The 18,678-nt window shown below is 57.7% G+C and overlaps 1 protein-coding gene across 2 annotated transcripts in view; it reads right to left on the reverse strand.

Annotated features, from left to right (window-relative positions):
- Nucleotides 1-18,678, reverse strand: part of CPXM2 (carboxypeptidase X, M14 family member 2) — an 82,796-nt gene that overhangs the window by 46,982 nt on the left and 17,136 nt on the right. For both annotated transcript variants that reach the window (XM_045854657.1, XM_045854656.1), the window contains 2 exons: nt 12,324-12,433; nt 1,166-1,305 (listed from right to left, as the gene is read on the reverse strand). In XM_045854657.1, the coding sequence (XP_045710613.1) occupies nt 1,166-1,305; nt 12,324-12,433 (250 nt within the window). The remainder of the gene's footprint in view (nt 1-1,165; nt 1,306-12,323; nt 12,434-18,678) is intronic.

Below are 18,678 nucleotides of genomic sequence, written 5' to 3' on the forward strand. Positions count from 1 at the left end.
GAGGCCCGGCTGAGCAAATGACGGGTTATTAGAAATAGTCATTATGAAGTCTGAGGAGCAGCAGGGGGCGGCTACGGGCGTGCACCACGCTCCAGACAACAGAATAGCACACGCACCTGGACTGCAAACGCGGCGTCCGTCTCCAGCCCCGGGGGGAGGGGAAGAGGGGTTTTATTTTGGGGGGGGCTATTTGCACTTCTACTTTTTCATTTATTGTCGTAAACTCTACATGAAATGTATGGTTTTAACCGTTTTTAAACGCACAGTTCAGTGGCGTTAAGTACACTCACACTGCTGTGCAACCACCCCTCCCCCCCCCAACTCTGGCACTCTTCATTACCCCAAAGCAAAGCTCTGTACCCACGAGACACCAGGGCCCCGCTCCCTCTCCAGCCCCTGGCAGCCGCCACTCTACTTCCGGTCCCCATGAATCTGCCCCCTCCAGGAGCCCCGGGTGAGTGGAACCACCCGGTGTCCATCCTCCCCTGTGACCGGCTTTCTGCACTCGGAAGAACGTCCTCAAGGCTCACGCGTGCTGGGACGTGTGCCTGCTTTCCCCTCCTTCCCAGATCCGAGCTCGGCCCCCTGTGCGATGGCACCAGGCCATGCAGAGCGCGAAGGGGCTGCAGCCCAGGGTCACCTGTCAGGGACCCCGCCCCGGCCATGAGCCGGACTCTGCAAAATGGGCTGTCGTCTCGTTCTCGGGCCTCACGCTGGCCCATCCCTACGACCTCTCTAGCCGCCCTTCAGCTGGGAGCCTGCCCAGGCCTCCCACCCTTTTTCCCGGAGTCAGGAAGACTCAGACCTTCTCCCCCAGGACAGTGGCTGAGACCCATCACCTGCTGCTCAAAGCTCCTACCTCCAGCCGTGTTCAGGCCACCGCTCAGGGCACCAGTGATGCACCTGCCCCTCTGTCTCAGCCTAACCTGCCAGGCGGGTCCTTCCCCTGTTCCTGTGAGGGGCAGGGTGTCGCTCTGAGAGATGCACCTTCCCGGGGGTCTCGAGTCTACAGCACGACCAGCGTCCTGTCCGCATTCCAACTTCCTTCCCTCCTATGGCCTGCCACCAGCCCCCTCTCTGCAGCTGCCCGGTCTCTGCCCAGACCCCAGAACACGAGTCTGCCGACGGCACGGAGTCCGCAGAGCCCGGGTCCGGCCACACTCACAGCCAGAGCGAGTTCCTCCCCTGAGTGATGACCCCGGTGAACCGGGTCAGCCGCCGGGCATCCACTTCGATCCACTGGTGCAGGTCGTTCCTCCCCGCGCACCACGCCCCGTCGTAGAAGTCGTTCTCGTTGATGCCTGCCTGGAGAGAAGCAGAGGTGCTCTTCAGAAAGACCCGGAACCCGTGAGAACCGAGGTACATGTTTTCTAAGGGGGCAGGGGAACAGAATGAGAAAGGGGGTCGGAAAGAAACGCGGTGCCCTGAACTCCTCCTTCTAAGGCAGTAAAGAGAGCTGTTTATTATTAAAAGTTAGAAGTATTTCAAGATGACATGCCCTCCTCTCGCTCAGTATGAGGGATGGAATTTAATGAGTTCTGCTATTACTCATTCACCCAACAGACACAAACTGTCCCCTCTGTACCAGCCTGCCCACGCCGAGTGCTGGGACACGAGGTGACTCGTCCGGCCCGGAAGCTCAGCCTCCAGGCGGGAGGAAAGGCATGCGTCGGAACACGATGGGGCGTGCGTTATTCCAGGAGCGGGGGCCAACTGTTACAAGGGCGTTCAAGGGCGGCGCTGCCCTGCTGGTGCAGGGCCTGGGGCGGACCGGGAAAGAAAGCCCCAGGGCAGAGGTCAGGTGTGAGCCAGGTGGCGAAGGCTAGGCATATCCAGTGAGTACTTAGGTGTTAGTACTTTAGTCACCCGATGTGCTGGCTATCAACTACTATTGCTACCAAAGATTCTTTTGATCTGAATTTACAAGGTAGGTGAAATTTCTGCTCTGGAATTTTCCTTGTATTAGCACCACTTGAAGAGAGAATAGGAAGGAAGGAAGGATGGAAGGAAGGGAGGGAGGAAGGGAGGGAGGGAGGGAGGGAAGGAGGGAGGGAGGGAGGGATAGAAATAAAGAAAAAGAACATTCTAACCAAAGGAAACTTCCCGGTTTACGAAGACCCTTTCCGCGTGAATCCCAGCTCCCATCGCTATTTCACAAGCGCATAATCAGGTGGAAAAAAGTCTGAACGATATTGGAAAGACAAAAACGATAGGCCCACCCATCTTCCCCGCCTCTGGGCACTCTGTTCAGCCGAGTCCGGGGAAGCCTGACTTGGAACGGGCAGCCATGGAGGGACAGAGTCCGGCTACAGAGGAGAAGCAGCATGACCGAGGGCTCCGCTGGCGAACTCTCCGCATCCCGGCCCCAGCGGACGCACACCTTGTATGAGGACCAAACCGCAGTGCGCGCATCTCCAGCCCCCTCCTGGAACAACCTCGAAAGAGCCCTGATGGGGTGCATGTCAGAATGCTGGCAGGTCACCGTCTTCTAAAATCACTACATCTCAGACGACGGTCAGTACAAAAACTGAGAGTTGGCACGCTCCGGAAACCCAACGAACCAGCCCCTCGGGGTCTGATGGCCCACGGGGTGTCCATAACGAGGACCTGGAGGAGCTGCAAGGCTCTGCCGTCTAGAACCATCAAAGAACGGCTAGTTTTTGCAAGTGTGCATTACTGGTGGTTCCTAACGGTGCTTCAGTGCACGTCGTTAAAGTGACAGGAGCTCTGTTAGGCGAGACCTCTTGTTCCCCAACGCTGCCGGTCCCCGAGAGCACTGCCCCCGCCTGAAGGGCGTGGGACATGGCCGCTCCCTTTCTTCACTGGAGGGGGTTATCCTGCCAACAAGACACCTGTCATGCACTGGCGACCGACACGGTCACGGCTCATCTTCTTTCGAGGGACCAGAACGCCAACGTCGTCCTTGTTGTTGTCCCTCTTTCCTGTAAACAGCCCGAGAGGCTGGCGCTCGGAGCCGCTCAGTCCACTCTGCGTGTGCCAAGTGGTGGCCTGGCAACAGGGCGGGAGAGAAAGGTGGAAACGTGGGCCGTCCCGCCCTCTACAGCGTAGATGGGGCAGGTGGGCGGTGGCCCCCACGAGCCGTTTACGGCTTGGTCCTGGCACCTTAAAGCTGACCCCTGCCCAGAGTGCTGGTTAAGAGCTTGTGCTCTGAAGTCCCCCTGTGTGGGCGTGAGTCCCGCTGTGCCACCGACACGCCGCATAAACGCAGGCGCTTTGCTTACGTGCCGTGCCTCAGTATCCCCACCTGTTAAGGTGGGGACGACGCTAACTTCTCCCTTGGGGGTTGACTGTGCTTATGGCAGGGCCCCGCATGTGGCGTGAGCTCAGGAAGAAAGAAGTGCTCAATACCCGTCAGTGAGCCGTGTGTCTGAAACTCGGACTATTTCGGCAAATCAAGGCTGGCATTGCCTGGTCATGGGCCAAGCAGACGAGAACAGAGATGCCACCCAGCGCGGGAGCTTTACCCCTCGAGGCCCCTGGTGGCTCGGAGGAGCTGTGCTCCTGGCATTCAACCAGCCCGCTGCCTGTGATCTGGAATTCAAGGTGAGGTGCCTGGTTTCGCCAGCCTATTTTGCTTCTGCTGCCAATCTCAGCTCTTCCTGAGCTCGCTAGACAGCCCATTAAATGCGGTGCATCGTCAGGAGTTGAAGGGCCCTTCCTGAAACTGACTCACAGGGCGATGACGGCCACCTCTGGGAAATGACAGCCACCTCCGCAAAATCAATTTTAAGTGTCTACAGCAAGTTCCTGGGAGAATCTGGTGAGAGAGAAGGCACCAGCCGCAGAGATGTCACCAGATGACACCACGCGGCAACAAATGACATCTGTACATCTCCGAGAAGCCGAGGGAGGGGGTGTCCCTCCCGTTCTGTTCAATAACGCAGAGGCATGCTTCGTACACTTTGGGGAACCTTCGATCAGCAGTTGCTAAGACAAAAGGTTTAATTCCCTAAAGTATAAGCTAGTCTGGAAAACACTACATAGAATGATTATTTGTAATGTGATACCAAATATATCAAGAATGAATATGGTTTTCCTCAAGGCAATTAGATTATATATATATATATAATCACTTTACCTCAAAAAAAAAAAACAATGCCTCTAACAAACTAAACTTTCCTTAAGATAAATGTGGGAATTGCATATCTATAACAAAGAGAACATTGAGCACGGGCTGCGAACCAAAGCATTGCAGGTTCGATTCCCAGTCAGGGCACATGCCTGGGGTGCAGGCCAGGTTCCCAGTAGGGGGTGCTCAAGAGGCAACCACACACTGATGTTTCTCTCCTCTTTCTCCCTCCCTTCCCCTCTCTCTAAAAATAAATAAATAAAATCTTTAAAAAAAAGTTGTTAAGAAATGATATCCAGTGAATTATTCCTTGGGTCAAAACTTACCATGTTTCTCAGCTCACAAGTGAGCAATATTTACACAGATTTGAACATAGATTTGCCCAAAATTGGAGGTACAATTTTATTGGAAGCATTAAAAAGGAGCAAACAGGTAGTAAAATGACCTGCCGTGCTCATCTCCCATGATAAGAATTCAAACGATAAAGTCAGAAATGTATAAATAAGCACATCAATATTATTTAGAAATCAAGACTTACATTCCCGAAGAAACAAGCCGCCCCATTTGTGGTGCCTGGTTCTGGAAGCCTCGGGCAGCTGACAGGCATGGGCCCCTCACCCTGATGTGAACTAAGGCTGCAGTAGTGCATGCCCTGGCAACGTGTTTTCCGAGGGTTTGTTTGTTTTATAATTCTATTTCCTGATTAGATTGCTGGAGGCATCCTTGACTCTTCTGATCTCTTACACTCCTCATCCAACCTCATCTACAACCTCATCCGGAAATGCTACTTTCCAATATGCGAAATCCAGCCCCTCTGACCACCGCCACCCCTCCCTCCTGAGCGGCCGGGGCCAGCACCACCTCTTGCCTGAGACCCTGAGGCCGTCTCCTGAGAGGCCCGCCTGCTCCTACGCTTGTTCCCCTCCGTCAACACAACACAGTGACGAGGTTGGCCTTTTGCACACGCAAGTCAGAGCATGTCCTTTCTGTGCCCCAAACCTTCCAGGGCTCCCCCAACTGGCTCAAAGCCCTCCTGGCGTGACCTCTGGGTCCTTGTCTGCTGCGGTCACGCCAGCTCTCTGCTGCCCCTGTGACGCAGACCTGCTGTGACCACAGCCTTTCCCACGGCCCAGCATGCTCCTCCCACAGCTACTCGACTCCCTGTGGACCCTCAAGCCAACTTAGCCCGTCTCCTCCAGGAAGCCCACCCTGATCGCATTGAGCGATGACCTGCCCCTCCCCAGGGCCGGCCCGGCTGACCCACGCTGCTGCTGCTGCAGGTTTGTTCTGTTTCTCTCCGTAGCGCCTCTCACCTTCCAGTTGCTATGAAAGTTCTATTTGACTCCATTTCTGACAGTCATATGGCTCCCCCACTAGAATATAAGCTCTCATGTGATGAGGACCGTTGTCTGTTTTGGTTGCTGAGGTGGCCCAGCACCTAGACAAGGCCCAGCACATAGTAGGTCCTCCATAAATATTTGCTAATGGAGCAGGGACTATTTCTGTATTTACTCATCATCCTTCCCTAGGACTCATTCGGGTGCCTGGCACATAAAGGCCCTCAGGAGGTAGTTTTGCTTTTGTGTTGGTGCAATGAATAAATGAAAGAAAGAGTTTGCTCTGATCTTTCCTTCCCCTCTGCCTCTCCCCTTTCCCCTCCCTTGTCCCGCCCCTGCTCTGGATCCATCACTTGTGCAGTCTGTTGCGTCCGTGGAAAGCCCAGCACCGGACGGCCTGCGCCCCGACTCCCCGCCGCAGCTGCCCGGAGACAGTCCGCCTGGCCTGCAGGCGGCTGGTTAGGCACACGGCCGGGAGGGCCCAGCCCACGCGGCACGCCTTCAGAAGTCAAGTTCGGTTGTGCTAACTGCGTGGACACAAGGCCCCAGGGGTTGGGCGGCTACACCCCTCAGACTTCTCTGGGCCCAGCCAGGAGGCAGTCCCAAAGGTACCAGGAGCCGGTCAGGCCAGGGGTCAGGAGATGAGTCACAGGATGGGACACCAGGAGAGACTGCCAGCTGGCAGACACACCCACCTTCTCCTCCTGGGCACCGGCGCAGAGGAAGGAGCCATGGCCCGGCCTGTGGCCAGAACTTGAATTTGAATCTCAGCTCTGCGCTGACTAGCTGTGGGGTTAGGGCAGGTCATTGAGCCTCTGAGACTTCAATTTCCTTATCTCTGGAACAGAATTTCTCTCCCAGTATGCTGGAGACGAAATGAAATATTCATTGAATGACATGCACTAACATAGGTAAGAAAAACTCAGATAGCAAAGCGGAACAGAATCCACTCCTGAACCAGAGAGCGCCGAGTCCTTAATAACCCGTGACCCGCAGGCCGGGGTCTTGCTGCCTTGGGCCCCCCTTTTCCCCCCTCCCCTCCCCATTCTCCCGAGATCTTCTAACGGCTCACGTGTACCCAGGCAAACCTCCCGAGAAGAACAGCGCATTACCGTCATTACGGTAATGCTCATGCTGAATTTTCCAAGAGAGTCATAATTTAAAATATTCAGTCCTGTTATTCCCATAAAAACCCAAACATCCAACATTCCAGCATTTTGGCACGCGAACGCCGTCTCCCAGACAGTTTCTTGAGGCCAGATGCAGAACAAAATCTCTTTATCAGAACAAGCAGGACATTCCTCGGTTTGGAAACGACCCCACTGTGATTAATTTTGCCTCCGCAGCGCCTCGCCCACAGAGAGCCCCCTGACTGGGACCTGCTGAGTTATGGCAAAGGCTCTGTGCAGCCAGAGGCCGGCTGGAGGCTGACCACCCAGAGAATCAGCACGGCCCAAAGGAACAGGCAGCCTCGGGGTCAGGACGCCCGGTGCAAACGGCTGCACAGAGAGAGGTGGGAGGGGGAGGGGCGTGCGTGACGCCCGAGATGCTGCCCACGTACTTCCCGCCGGGATACACGTGGTCTCCATGGTTGGGCAAGGTGGGGCTCCAGGGGCCTCAGGGCCAGCGGGGACAGGCAGACGGACACGTAGGATGTCCCCATGCACATGCACTTTGACACCAGGAGAAAGCTCGGTTCAGCATTCTATAACCGACTTCCCGTCTTCCTGCGGGGTACCTCTGAAGCCATGGGCACTGACCGTCTTCAAGGCTTTGTGCCTCATCTCAGGTAAAAGGACGATCAGAAGATGGGACGTGGCTCCTCATGGCAGCACCCAGGCGCTCCGTCGGATTCCTCTAAGGGGACGGCGGACAAGGGAGCCGGGGCTCGTTCCAGCGGGGCCGAGGAGTGGCTGCGATCTGCGGGCGTCGGAACCAGACCTCTGCTCATGAATGCGGCGCCAGAGGGGAACGTCTCTAAGCGTCAGACTCCAAGTCATTCTAGCCCGGGGGGGACAAGACAGGGCCGCAGTGTCACGGGACCCGGATCAAGCACCGCAAGACACGGAGGAGTCGATGCAGAACCCCATGGGTTTTCTTACAACCTCCAAACGTCAGCTCATCCAAAACTCGGGTCTGAGCATCCGCTCTCCTAGATTCCTGTTTGCAGGCAGAACCTGAAGTTCTAGCCACGGTCTCGGTGCTTCGGTTCCTCGGTCCCATGTCGGGCTCACGCTCCCCACATCGGAGAGCCTGAAGAATAAACTTGAAACCAGTTCTCGGAAGTGGCACGTCTGAGTGCAGTTTGCTGAAGGCTTTCCCGCCAAGGAGGCCTCCACGCAATGGCAGGGGGAATACATCACCCGGGAAGGGGCGCTGTCTCTGACCTACCCACCCCCTTGCTCAGCGAATGAGCCACGGACGATGGCTTGGGGTCCTCAGAGAATTCTGTGTGAGGTCACCGCCTCACGGGTGTGAGAATGCAGGGGTCCTGGGCACGCAGCAGGACTAATCCACCGTCCTGGGCAGACCCCGCAGCCAGCCTCCTGCTGCACCGGGACTCTTGCCTGCGTTCTCGGAAGGTCTGTCTTGTCCCACAGCACCGATGGAACACACCGTGGGTTTCTTCTCTAAGCTTATATTAAACGGGTATGAATAAAATGCCACTTGCAGGAAGGAGAAGTTATAATTGGGTTATGAGGTGCTTTTACTCTTTCAAAGCCCCATGCTTAAGATGAGGACAGGAGAATGCTACAGGCTGAATGTTTATGTCCCCTCGGATTTTATGTGTTGGAACCTAATGCCCAAGGTGACGGCATTAGGAGGGGGGGCCTTTGGGGGTCATTAGATCATGAGGGCGGAGCCCTCAGGAGTGGAGTTAGTGCCCTGATGAAAGACGCCCACCACCGTGGGGAGAAGACACTGGGTGGGAACTGGGAGACAGAACCTCACCACGCACCAGTTCTGCTGGTGCCTTGACCTTGGACTTCCCGGCCTTCAGAGCTGTGATGAGCTGCAATATATGATTAAAATAATTGTCTGGAATATCCCAGGAAGGCTACGTACAGCTGTTCTGCAGCAAGGGGCGGGGACTCTATTTTAGTTTATTCCACAGCCACTCACACACTCTGCACCTCGAATGGCAACGTCCACATCAGTTCTGTTTCCTGTGTTTCGCCAAGGACTACAGGTCAAAAGTGTAATTCTGATCTCGGGATCTGTGTTGTTCAAAGGTCACTGGGTCCATGGCATCCTGTTACAGCAGCCCGAACAGACTGAGACAAAGAGACAGGTGTTTCTGCTCTAACGCGGCAAATACAAGTCAGCAAAAACTTGTTGTCTGCAAAATCTCGCGCGATGAAAACAAGTTCATGGGAAAAGTAGGCTTCACAATCCATGTAGTTCTGTAATCAGAAGACTTAAAAAAGAAGTCAGTCCTAAAAAACTACTAGCAGTTAAGGAAACATGCAAAACTGATTTTTAAAAAAGTGTAATATAGCTGTAATACTAGAATTGGACATTTAAAAAATCCATGGCAAAGGCAGTACAACAAAGGGGGGATAAGGAAGAATGGCAGCGGCTGATTTGGGGGTCAAGAGCAAAATGGGCAAAAAAAACAAACCCCTGATCAACAAGCCTCCTAAAACCTGTCCTCCCCGCCCGCCCCCGCCCCGGAGCCCACGGGGTGCGGAGAGCGAGCACAGGATGGAGCGCTCCTGAGGTCTGCACTCAGCCGCCCTGGTGCCCTCCGGGGCCAGACACTGGCGCCTGGGCCCCCAAAACACGAATGTCCTGGCAAAAATGACGCACAAACCACCACTTCCATGTCACAATGACATCATTCCGTATCTGCCAATCACCTGTGAACGAATGCATTCAAGTAAAACACAGGCAATAGCAGAGCAGCCCGCGCCACCGCCTTCGAGGAGACACCCTCCCAGCAGCCACGGCGCCCCTCAGCTCGGCAGCCAACTGCCCAGAAACGTGTAGTGAGCCCGGACAGAGGGGCGGACACCGTGCGCGGTGTGGGGCACTCAGGGGAACAAGAGTCACACTCTCCGCAAGATCCTCATTTGACGAGGGTGACGGATGAGTAAATCCGTGCGAGGTAATTGTCAGGAAAGAGGGGTGGGCGTGCTTTAATCCGTGCCCGGAGCTTCTGTCTGTGGATGGGGAGGGGAGGTGGTGCCGGGGTTCGAGAAGTCGTCAGGAGCAGCCACTCCAGGCTTCCGGCGGCTGGAGTTCCCACCCTGCCTCTCCCGGGAGAGGCAGATAACGCCCGGGGAAACACGCCAACCGTCACTCAGGAGCACAGCACCGCAAGGAAATAAAGGGGGCTGGTCACACGGGGCCCAGTGAGGAGCTGACCCCAAGGGCATCTGGAAGCTACCAGATGCTTGAAGCAAAGTCGTGAGATGATCCAGTAAACGTTTTAGAATCCTAAGTCACCGACTTTCACCCTTCAGTGAATCCTGGGAATGCTTGGGACTCCCACTTTACCTATGAGGCAGCTGGGGCTCTGAGACCACCGTCCCCGAGGTCCCAGGTCTGCAAGTGTCAAGGTCGAGGGCTGAACTCTGCATGCCTGGCTGTGACGTCTGCCTGCCCTGCCACACTCCGCCGGCGGGATTCCCAGCCGGAAGCACGCAACCCCTCACCCCCGCCCCCACCCCCAGACTGAGGACTCACAGGGCCTTCCCGCTGCAGACTGGAAGTGGGGGCGAATGGGAACACCTCCTCTTTGATAAAGGGCCACTTCACATGTAGAGAAAGTAGTCAAGGCATCAGCGACAGCTCCCAAGTAGTGCACAACGCCCCCGCGCCCGGGGGGGGTCTCCCCTGGGTGGGTCTCCCCTGGGTGGGTCCGACTTCACTGACTCGGAGGGCGGAGCCAATTCAAGGTGCCGGGGGCACTTGGATTTTTAATCATTGCCCCCGCCCCCCAGACTTCGAGAGTGCGTTCTCAAAGCAGAGTCCACTTGTACACGTCCAAACCTTCTTCACAGCTATTATTTTTTTTAAAAAAAAAAAGAAGGAATATGCCCTGGCTGGCGTATGGATTGAGCGTGGGCTGCGAACCAAAGCATCGCAGGTTCGATTCCCAGTCAGGGCACATGTTTGAGTTGCAGGCCACAATCCCCAGTAACCGCACACTGATGCTTCTCTCTCTCTCTCTCCTCCCTTCCCTCTCTAAAAATAAATAAATAAAATTTAAAAAATAAAAAATAATAAAAAAGAAGGGATATGTATAAACCCACTTTGGCTTTCACTGAAGTTAGTGGTGGAAACGCCTGGCCTGCATTCTCCTGAACTGCAAAGCGGTGACGGTTGAGCGGGTGGAGAGTCCCTCCGACACGGTCCAGGGACAAGGGCGGAGGGCGGGGCAGAAGCCTGGAGCTGGCGCGCTGCTCAGATGCCCTGCCCCCACGAGTCCCCAGGGAAGGGGCCTCGTCCACTCGTGTCCGGTCCCAGCACAGCGGCTCCCCAGAGTGCCAGTTTACAGTGACCACAGGTGTCGGCTCTGCCGCTGGGAGGTGGTGAGTCCTCTGGGCCCCCACGTCTCAGGGGTAAAAGGACCACACCCTCCCAGAAGGCTTGATGAGATGGAGCTTTGGCAAAAAGAGTTTGGAAACCACGGCCAGTCATAAGCAGGTGGGGAAACTACGAGAGAGCCAGGCTGTTAGAGGACCCCCCGGGACAGTGTGAGGTCAAACGCTCAGCTGAGCGAGGACGAGTCAGCAGAGGCTGGAGCCGGCGGCAAAGGGCATTGTAGGGGGGTTGGCAGGATCCAGGCCCCTCCCTGACAGAAAAGTCCACGTGCGAGTCCTAGAACATGTGCACATGCCAGCTCACACGCAGCGGGGACGGAGGCTGCACATGCAGTCAAGGCTGCTTGAGACGAGGAGGTGACGCTGGGCTGCCCAGGTGGGCCACGCCGTCACAGGTCCTTATCAGGGGAAGAGGGGGAACGTTGGGGGAAGAGGGACCCCACCTGCCATCGCCGGCTTCGAAGAAGGGGGGAATGCAGGTGCCTCAAGGAGCTGGAAGGGGCGAGGGCACGGACTCTCTGCTAGAGCCGCCAGAGGGAGCACAGCTCTGCCCCCTCCTGGGTTTTAGCCCGGGGGGACTTCCGTCCTCCAGGATGGTAAGAGAATGCACACGTGTGTGTGTGTGTGTGTGTGTGTGTGTGTGTGTGTGTAAGCGGCTGCGTTTATAAGTTCTCACAGCAGCAGGAGGTCACGAATGCCATGGATGAAACAGATTTCCGCCCCTCGTGCCCGGTGGAGGGGAGGGGGGCTGCAGGCAGGGCGCCCGCTTGAGACGAGGCCCAGAGCCCCAAAGTGCACGGTGCGTGGGGTGTGCAAGGAGCTCACCTTCTGGGAGCAGGACCTTGACAGTCACAAGGGCCAGGGCTGCGGTGGCCCCTGGGTCTCAGGGAGGCAGGCCGGACACCCAGTGCCAGGAGAGCCACCGAGGGTTTGACCTGGGGGAGCCACAGAACAGCCAGGAAGAGGTGGGGGCGGCAGGGGGCATGAAGAAGCAGCGGCAAACAGGAGAGAGGGGACAAAGGCCGCTGCTTACCATGGCTGCGGGGCTCAGCGGTCTCCTCCTGCCCTCGCCAGACACGTCCCAGGCAAGCGGACTGCCTGGGGTCCAGGCGTGAGCAGGACCCTTTTTACGAAGGTGTCCTCAGAAGAGACGCCTCTCCTGGCCCTCTGTCTCTGGGAGAGGGGGGTTTTGTGGCTAAGCCTTTCCTGTGGTGGTGGGGGTAGGGGTTCGGGCTAACACACGTTAGATGCCCCGGGCGGTGCCTGACCCCAGCTCAGCCAGCCACCGAGCGTCTGCGCCCAGAGCGGCTAGCCACGCTCGTCAGAGCCCTTCCCCGGGGCCGGTACCTGGATGTTGAGTCGCCCCCGGTGCGCCCCCAGGCCGTAGCGCTTCACTGTGGACGCGTGGAGCTGGAAGTCTGTGATTTTCAGGGTTTCCAGACCAAGAGGCGGGCAACCTGGAAAGGACAGCGCTTGTTACCAACAAGGACCGATGTGGAAAGGAACGAGGTTCTGGTTTTCTGAATCTGGCCGCGCGAGTGCTTTCCCATTTCCCACCCCCCCACCCCGGCCCCGAACTCTGGCTCCAGCCCCGCACCCGGGCATGCTCAGTGTGTCTCCGGGCAAGTACTGTCGATTCATCGGTCGACACTGTGCCAACTTTCCGCTCCGGGCGTTTCTGCCCGGATATGCCCTCTCTCCCTGCTGTTGTCCCTGCTACCGTCGGAGGCTGTTTCCAATCAAGGGCCCTTCCACGGTGTGACTCAGCCAGGAGCGGTGCTGGTTAGCAGTTTCAGGGCGGCCCTGCGGCTGAGCTCTGCCAATGACGGAGCTTAACTGACCTCGCTCCGGCAGCCTTGGCCTCTGCACGGTGCACGCTGATGTGCAAAGCCATACTAACAGGAAAAACATATAGCAGCTTTTGTTCTTGGCAACGCGGGTAACTTGGAGAAGGGCTATTAAGCACAGTGTGGTCCCAGCTTCCCCGGAATGAGATGTCAGCCCTGGGCCAGGCCCCCGGCCACCGTCCCAGGCCAACCCATGGTCCCTACAAATGAGAGGCTGACCGGCAGCCCCAGGGCCGGCGCCCAGGCCTCCTGACTCCCGGGCAGCTGTTCTCGCCACCCACCCGGCATCAGACCAGAAATCTCCAAGCCGTGCTGCGTCCTTCCGATTCAACCCTGGAGGAAGACAGCAAAAGCCCCACAGTGGAAGTGAACGAAGTCTGTTTCTACGAGAAGCATCGGAAAGTCCCTAAGGTAAGGAAGCCCACGGCCGTCACACAGCCGGGATGCTCTGTCCGCGGCCACGTCAGAAAACGTCCACTCCGGTCCACTCCTGAGATGACGTGACAACCAGCAAAGCCGCTCCCTGGGTCCACAGCCCGGCTGACAGTGTGACAGTGGGTGCCTCCCCGCTCCTTCAGAGGGGAGCTCCCACACACACACACACACACACACACACACACACACACACTCTCGGTGGCTCACAAGTGCAGTCCTAATAAGGAAGTTTCTCCTTATCGGAGGGCACTATCTTTAGAGCGGTTTGGAAGCCTTCGCCATCATCCACGCTAGTCGTGAAGAAGCTAGAGGTGCTTCCCGCTGAGAAAGTGCACACCGTGGACGGGCAAAGGCGAAGTCACGATGCCCGGGGGTGGGAGGCTCCTTCACATGTGAGGACCAGCCACAGTTCCCCTGAAGAGGAACTGTCATCATCGGAGCGATGGCAGGAATCTCACCAGGGAGGGACCAGGGCAGGGACACAGAACAGCTGGAGGGCGGAGCCACCAGGGCCCTGGTCCTCCGGGCGGCAGGTACCGCCAACCACGTGCTCCCAGGGGGACGGGGTCCCACAGCATCACACCTGGCGGGGGTCTCCCTTCGACTTCACGCCACCCCTCCCAGAGAGGGCCTGACTCGCCTTGTCACATGTCTGCTGCTGCTGGGAATCGGGTGCCGTGGTTAGCAGGGACATTAGTGCAAAGACGCGGTCGACACCGGTGTAGGGCAGGCTGCCTGCCCAGCGTTGCCGGGAGAGACCAGCTTTTGTGTGGCTGAGGCGCAGGCCACGGGCCCTGCCAGCCTCTTTCCCTCACTCGACACCCACCGTCTCCTCTGCCTCTCCCCCCACGCCACTCCTGGATCCTGCGGTCTGCGCTCTGGCTTCTGTCTGTAAGCGGGGAGGCTCTCCTCACGTGGGGGCCCCTTGGGACTCCTGGGCCTCTTCCTCGTGTCCCTGCGTTCTGCCCCCTCCCCCTCCCGACCCACGGCAGTCAACAAGACGGCACACTGCCCCCTCAACTAGCGGGACCAAATCACGTGCTCGCAGAGTCTAACTCAGAACCCCACTCGTGAGCACATACGGGCACCCACGACCCCGTGACCTGACGCACGTTGAACCTGCTTGTCAGCAGGAGCCCCGGTGGCTCCGGAGGCTGCAGCAGGCGCCCGAGTCGCCCTCCCCGGGGCCAGCGCTGAAGAACTCTGCAAGGCTGTGGCGGCTCCCGCCTGCCTCCGCGGCACCCCCGGGTCCCCCACGGGCCGACGGCCGGAGCCCCAGTGGGGGTCGGAGACTCAGCACCCGGCGTCCTCACCCCCACGCAGCAGGCCGATCTGTCTTCCTCCAAATCTCCCCGCACGCCTCCTTCCCTGGAGAGTCCCCATGCCCTCCCTTCGGCCCACTGTCTGATTCCCACGGACTTTCACTCCGCTCCTGATGCTGCATGCCCCCGCCCACCCCCCACCCCCCCCCCCCGGGCTCTGAGGACACTGCAGGCTGCGCTAGCTGCCAGTCACCCGCCTTCCCCGAATCACGTCTGAAAACATCGTGGAATCAGCGAACAGGGTGGGAACAAAAGCTTTAAGCACACACTCTCGACGCCACCGGTCTGCACACAGAGACGCCCCAGGCAGCAATCCCGGGTCCGAATCGCGCCGACCCTGACGAGCCGCGAGGCCCCTGGAACCACCGAGACTCAGAGTGCGGCCCAGGAATCTCCCCGGTTAGAAAAACGAAGGATTTTCCCACACGGGAGGACAGGAAAATGAGGGGCAGGGCAAGAATGTTTTGCTTTAAAGATGCAAAATTAACCCAAAACACAGAGTCCTGAAGGGTTCTCCATGATCAATACTTGACTCTGAGGAATTTCAATCTATTTCACCCGGATTCACTTCCCTCCTCTTCTTTTTCCCACCTCAGGACCACCCCCTTCAAGGCTTTCGCCACGTCTGCTCCGCGTCCAGACCGAGCGGCTCCCCCCCTCGGCCCCCCTGGCAAAGCGGAATCCGCGCCGGAAACCCAGTTCTGGAAGACAGTTAAGGAAAACAGTGGAAAGCCACCAGCTCCCGGTCCCTCAGGCCAACGCTCAAGGCCACCCCCTGGTCCTTGCGGTGACGTCTGCACAACTTCAGTCGTTCAGCTGCACCCGCATCTGGGACACGACAGAGACCTCGGCAAATGTGACAGCAGCGTGACAGCCCCGAAGGCGGGGGGAGCAGGCAAACACAACCCACAGAACACACTAGCCCCCTCCCAGGGAGCGCCCACGTCTTCACGCCGGACCTTCGGGAGGGCAGAGGATGGGGAGGGGACGCGAGGCCCCGACCCGGCTGCAGGCCCTCCTCGTGCACGACAGTCGGCAGCGATTCCCAAAGCAGCAGCGATCACCAGGCGCATGCGAGACTCCTCTCACGGGCAACCCCGGGTACCCAGGGCCGAGGGAAAGGACATCAGAACCCAGCACCCACTGTCAGCCGCCAGTCGGGGCATCTTCAGACAGACGAGCCCTTAGGGAAGTGGCCACCAGAACCACAGACTCGTCTGCAGAAAGAGCTTCTGGAATAATGTGCCAGAGACACAGGCAGACGCACACCCGGAACAGGAGGGGCCGAGCACTCTGCTCACGAACTCGCTCCCCACGCCCAGCCAGCTCTGCCGGCCGAGGACCGGCAGACGCAACGCACAGCTGGAACACGCCCTGCTGAAGCCGCTGCGGCAGGGACCTGGCAGGGACTCAGCTCCGGGCCAGTGTGCCCCGACAGCAGCCCCCAGAGGCCCCGCAGGACGGCTGGCCCAAAGCACACCCCCTCTTGACCAGCAAGTCAAGGTTCTGTTGTCTTTAGCAGGGAAAAGACTCTCATCCTGAGACGCGTGTGGGCGAGGAGAACGTGAACAAAACGTGTGAAGGGAACACTTCGGGAAGGTCTGGATTAGAGGCTGGAGGTGAGCCATGCACAGCGTGCAGGCAAGCGAGTGGCGGCTGTCCGAGGTGACTCGGTTTCCTCCTAATGTCAGGACACCCTGTGCTGAGCGGGCGCCGTTTCCCAGGCCCAGGCCTCCTCCTGCACCCCCTCCCGCCACACGCAGGCGCACACACACACAGCAGTTCACCTGTCCCCTGCGAATGCACCCAGCACTGCAGCCACCTTGCAAAACGGGTGTTAGCACCGCGGCACCCAAGCACCGGTCCTCCTTGACATCTCCACCACGAATGAGCGGCACGCACCCCGGCTTTTCAGGAACTCGGGGGTCCACTGCCTTCACATCGTGGAGATCCTCACCACGCAGGGCAAGGCAGGAATACGGCGTTTGAACTGGAACTCTACACCCGGAGCTTCGACCCCAACCCCCACCCGACACACCTAAGCTGTCGGGGCCAGCTGTCACGAGAGCCAAGTCGCTCGAAGGACTTTAAAAGGGTAGCGATTGGGGGAGCAACCGGGCAAACGTGCAAGCAGCTGCCCCGAGCCAGGCCCCCTGAAGCCATTTTCCTCTCCCCACGACCATGGGGGGCCATCCTCCCCAGAACAAACTAAGACTCACCCAGAGGTTCACCCAGGGTGACACCGCTACTGGGTGTCCACGTCAGAATTTGAAAAGCAAGCAGGACCCAAAATCCCAGGCGCCGGCTTTACGCCGCCGCTGTTTGACTGGAGAACCCAAGCGTGTAATGCGAAGGCAGGTTGGGTGGGGTGCGGGGGGGCCCCAGCAGGGGAAGGAAGGGGAGCAGGGCCAGGCGTCTCCAGCTGGCAGAGGGCAGCGCGGAGCCCAGGCCGGCGGGCCTGCTGCGATCTCCGCTGGACGCGGAGCAAAGGGTTCCCCAAGGCGTCCAGAGCCCCGCCAGGGACGGGCTCCCAGCCATCCTCAGCTTCAGCGTTCGCTGTCGCCTCTCAGTCGAGCAGCTCTGACTCACGACATTCTTCCCTTCGCCTTTCTGAACTTGACATTCCCTTTGATCAGTGAGAGAGTGGAGGCAGCGTCCTGGGGTGCTGGGGAATGTGGGTCCAGCGGCTCTGGGCCGGCCTCCGAGGTCGCTGGCTCCCCAGAGGGGGCGGGGGCGCCTTGCTCGGGGTCTTGGGAAAGGAGCGGATCTCAGCCTTCATCTAATCGCCCTGAGAAAGCGTCTTCACACCCCCACCCAAGAAAACCCTTCAGAGGTTGCCAGCGTCGTCATCGGCCTCTTCCAGGCCACAGTTCCCGCCCTACCCAACATCACAATGCCCTGAGGGACTTAGAAAACAGATAGCCAGACCCCTCCCCATGGGCTGTGATTGACAGGGCCGCAGTGGAGCCCTGGCCCTGGTGCACAGCTCCCAGCTGAGGCTTCTGAGCCCCTCGGAAGCTGGCTGGCGTCTCTCACCTGCTTCTTCCTGCTGACCAGCGGCCACCTCGTTTGAGAAGCCGCCCAACACTTCCTCCCCCCACATACCTCCCCCTCACCCCACCTGCCCTAGCCTGAAAACCGTACAAGCCACACTGCACCCGTCACAGGGCAGCAGCGGTGCGTTCTCACCATTGAATGTCCGAAGCCCAATCGACTTTTCCTGATAAATGAGTGAATTTTTGTTATGAGCCAATATACCTGATAATCACTATGTCTGCATCACCAGAGATAGTTCATTGTTCTTATATACGACGGGGGACCCCCCCCCAAAACCCTGGGATTATCTTCTAGAGGGCGGGCCCCTTGTGGTACAGGCTTCCTCCACTTGGTGAGTGTCTAGGAACCCATCTGGATCAGGGTACCAGCTGGCGTTGTTGTGAGAGGCTGTGTTTGGCTTCAGTGAATTTTTTTTTAAGGCTTTTCCAAGGCATTTGCCCATTTCACGATGGGTGATTTACGGGCGCTCCTGCCCACACCACACCGAGTGTTCAGCAGTTTTTGACCAAGAACAGCATGACCCCCTGCCCCACCCTCCCTATTCACCCGATCTTGCCCTGAGCAAATGTGTTTTGTTTCCCTGGATGAAAAAAAAAAGTCCTCAAAGGGAAAAGTTTTGCTGGTGAGGAAGAGGTGAAACAAAAAACGGCAGAAGCACTTAAAGGCATCAAAACGGACAAATTCAGAAACAATTTTGAGCAGTGGGGGGAAAAAGTCTCAAAAGGTGCATTGCATCAGATGGGGAGTACTTGGAAGGTGACTGCAATTTAAGCATGTAAGAATAAACACAATTTTTATAAGTAAATTCCGGGGATTTTTGGGTCCCCCCCCTTGTATTGCTTATGAAGCCCCTCAAGAAGGAACTATTGGTTCGAAAGAGCATTTCTCCAACCTCGTTAACTTGCGTATCACTTTCACGAAGTTTTCCACGTCCCGGTAACACCCGCCCTATTTACTACTTAACAAAGAGAGCCAGGAGGGGCTGCACCGTAGCTCAGTCCGTGGGACCTTCATAAACCACAGCTAACCTCTCCTGAGCGT

This window comes from Phyllostomus hastatus, unplaced genomic scaffold, assembly GCF_019186645.2.
Source record: "Phyllostomus hastatus isolate PE091 unplaced genomic scaffold, TTU_PhHast_1.1 phas_scaffold_1066, whole genome shotgun sequence".
NCBI lineage: Eukaryota > Metazoa > Chordata > Mammalia > Chiroptera > Phyllostomidae > Phyllostomus > Phyllostomus hastatus.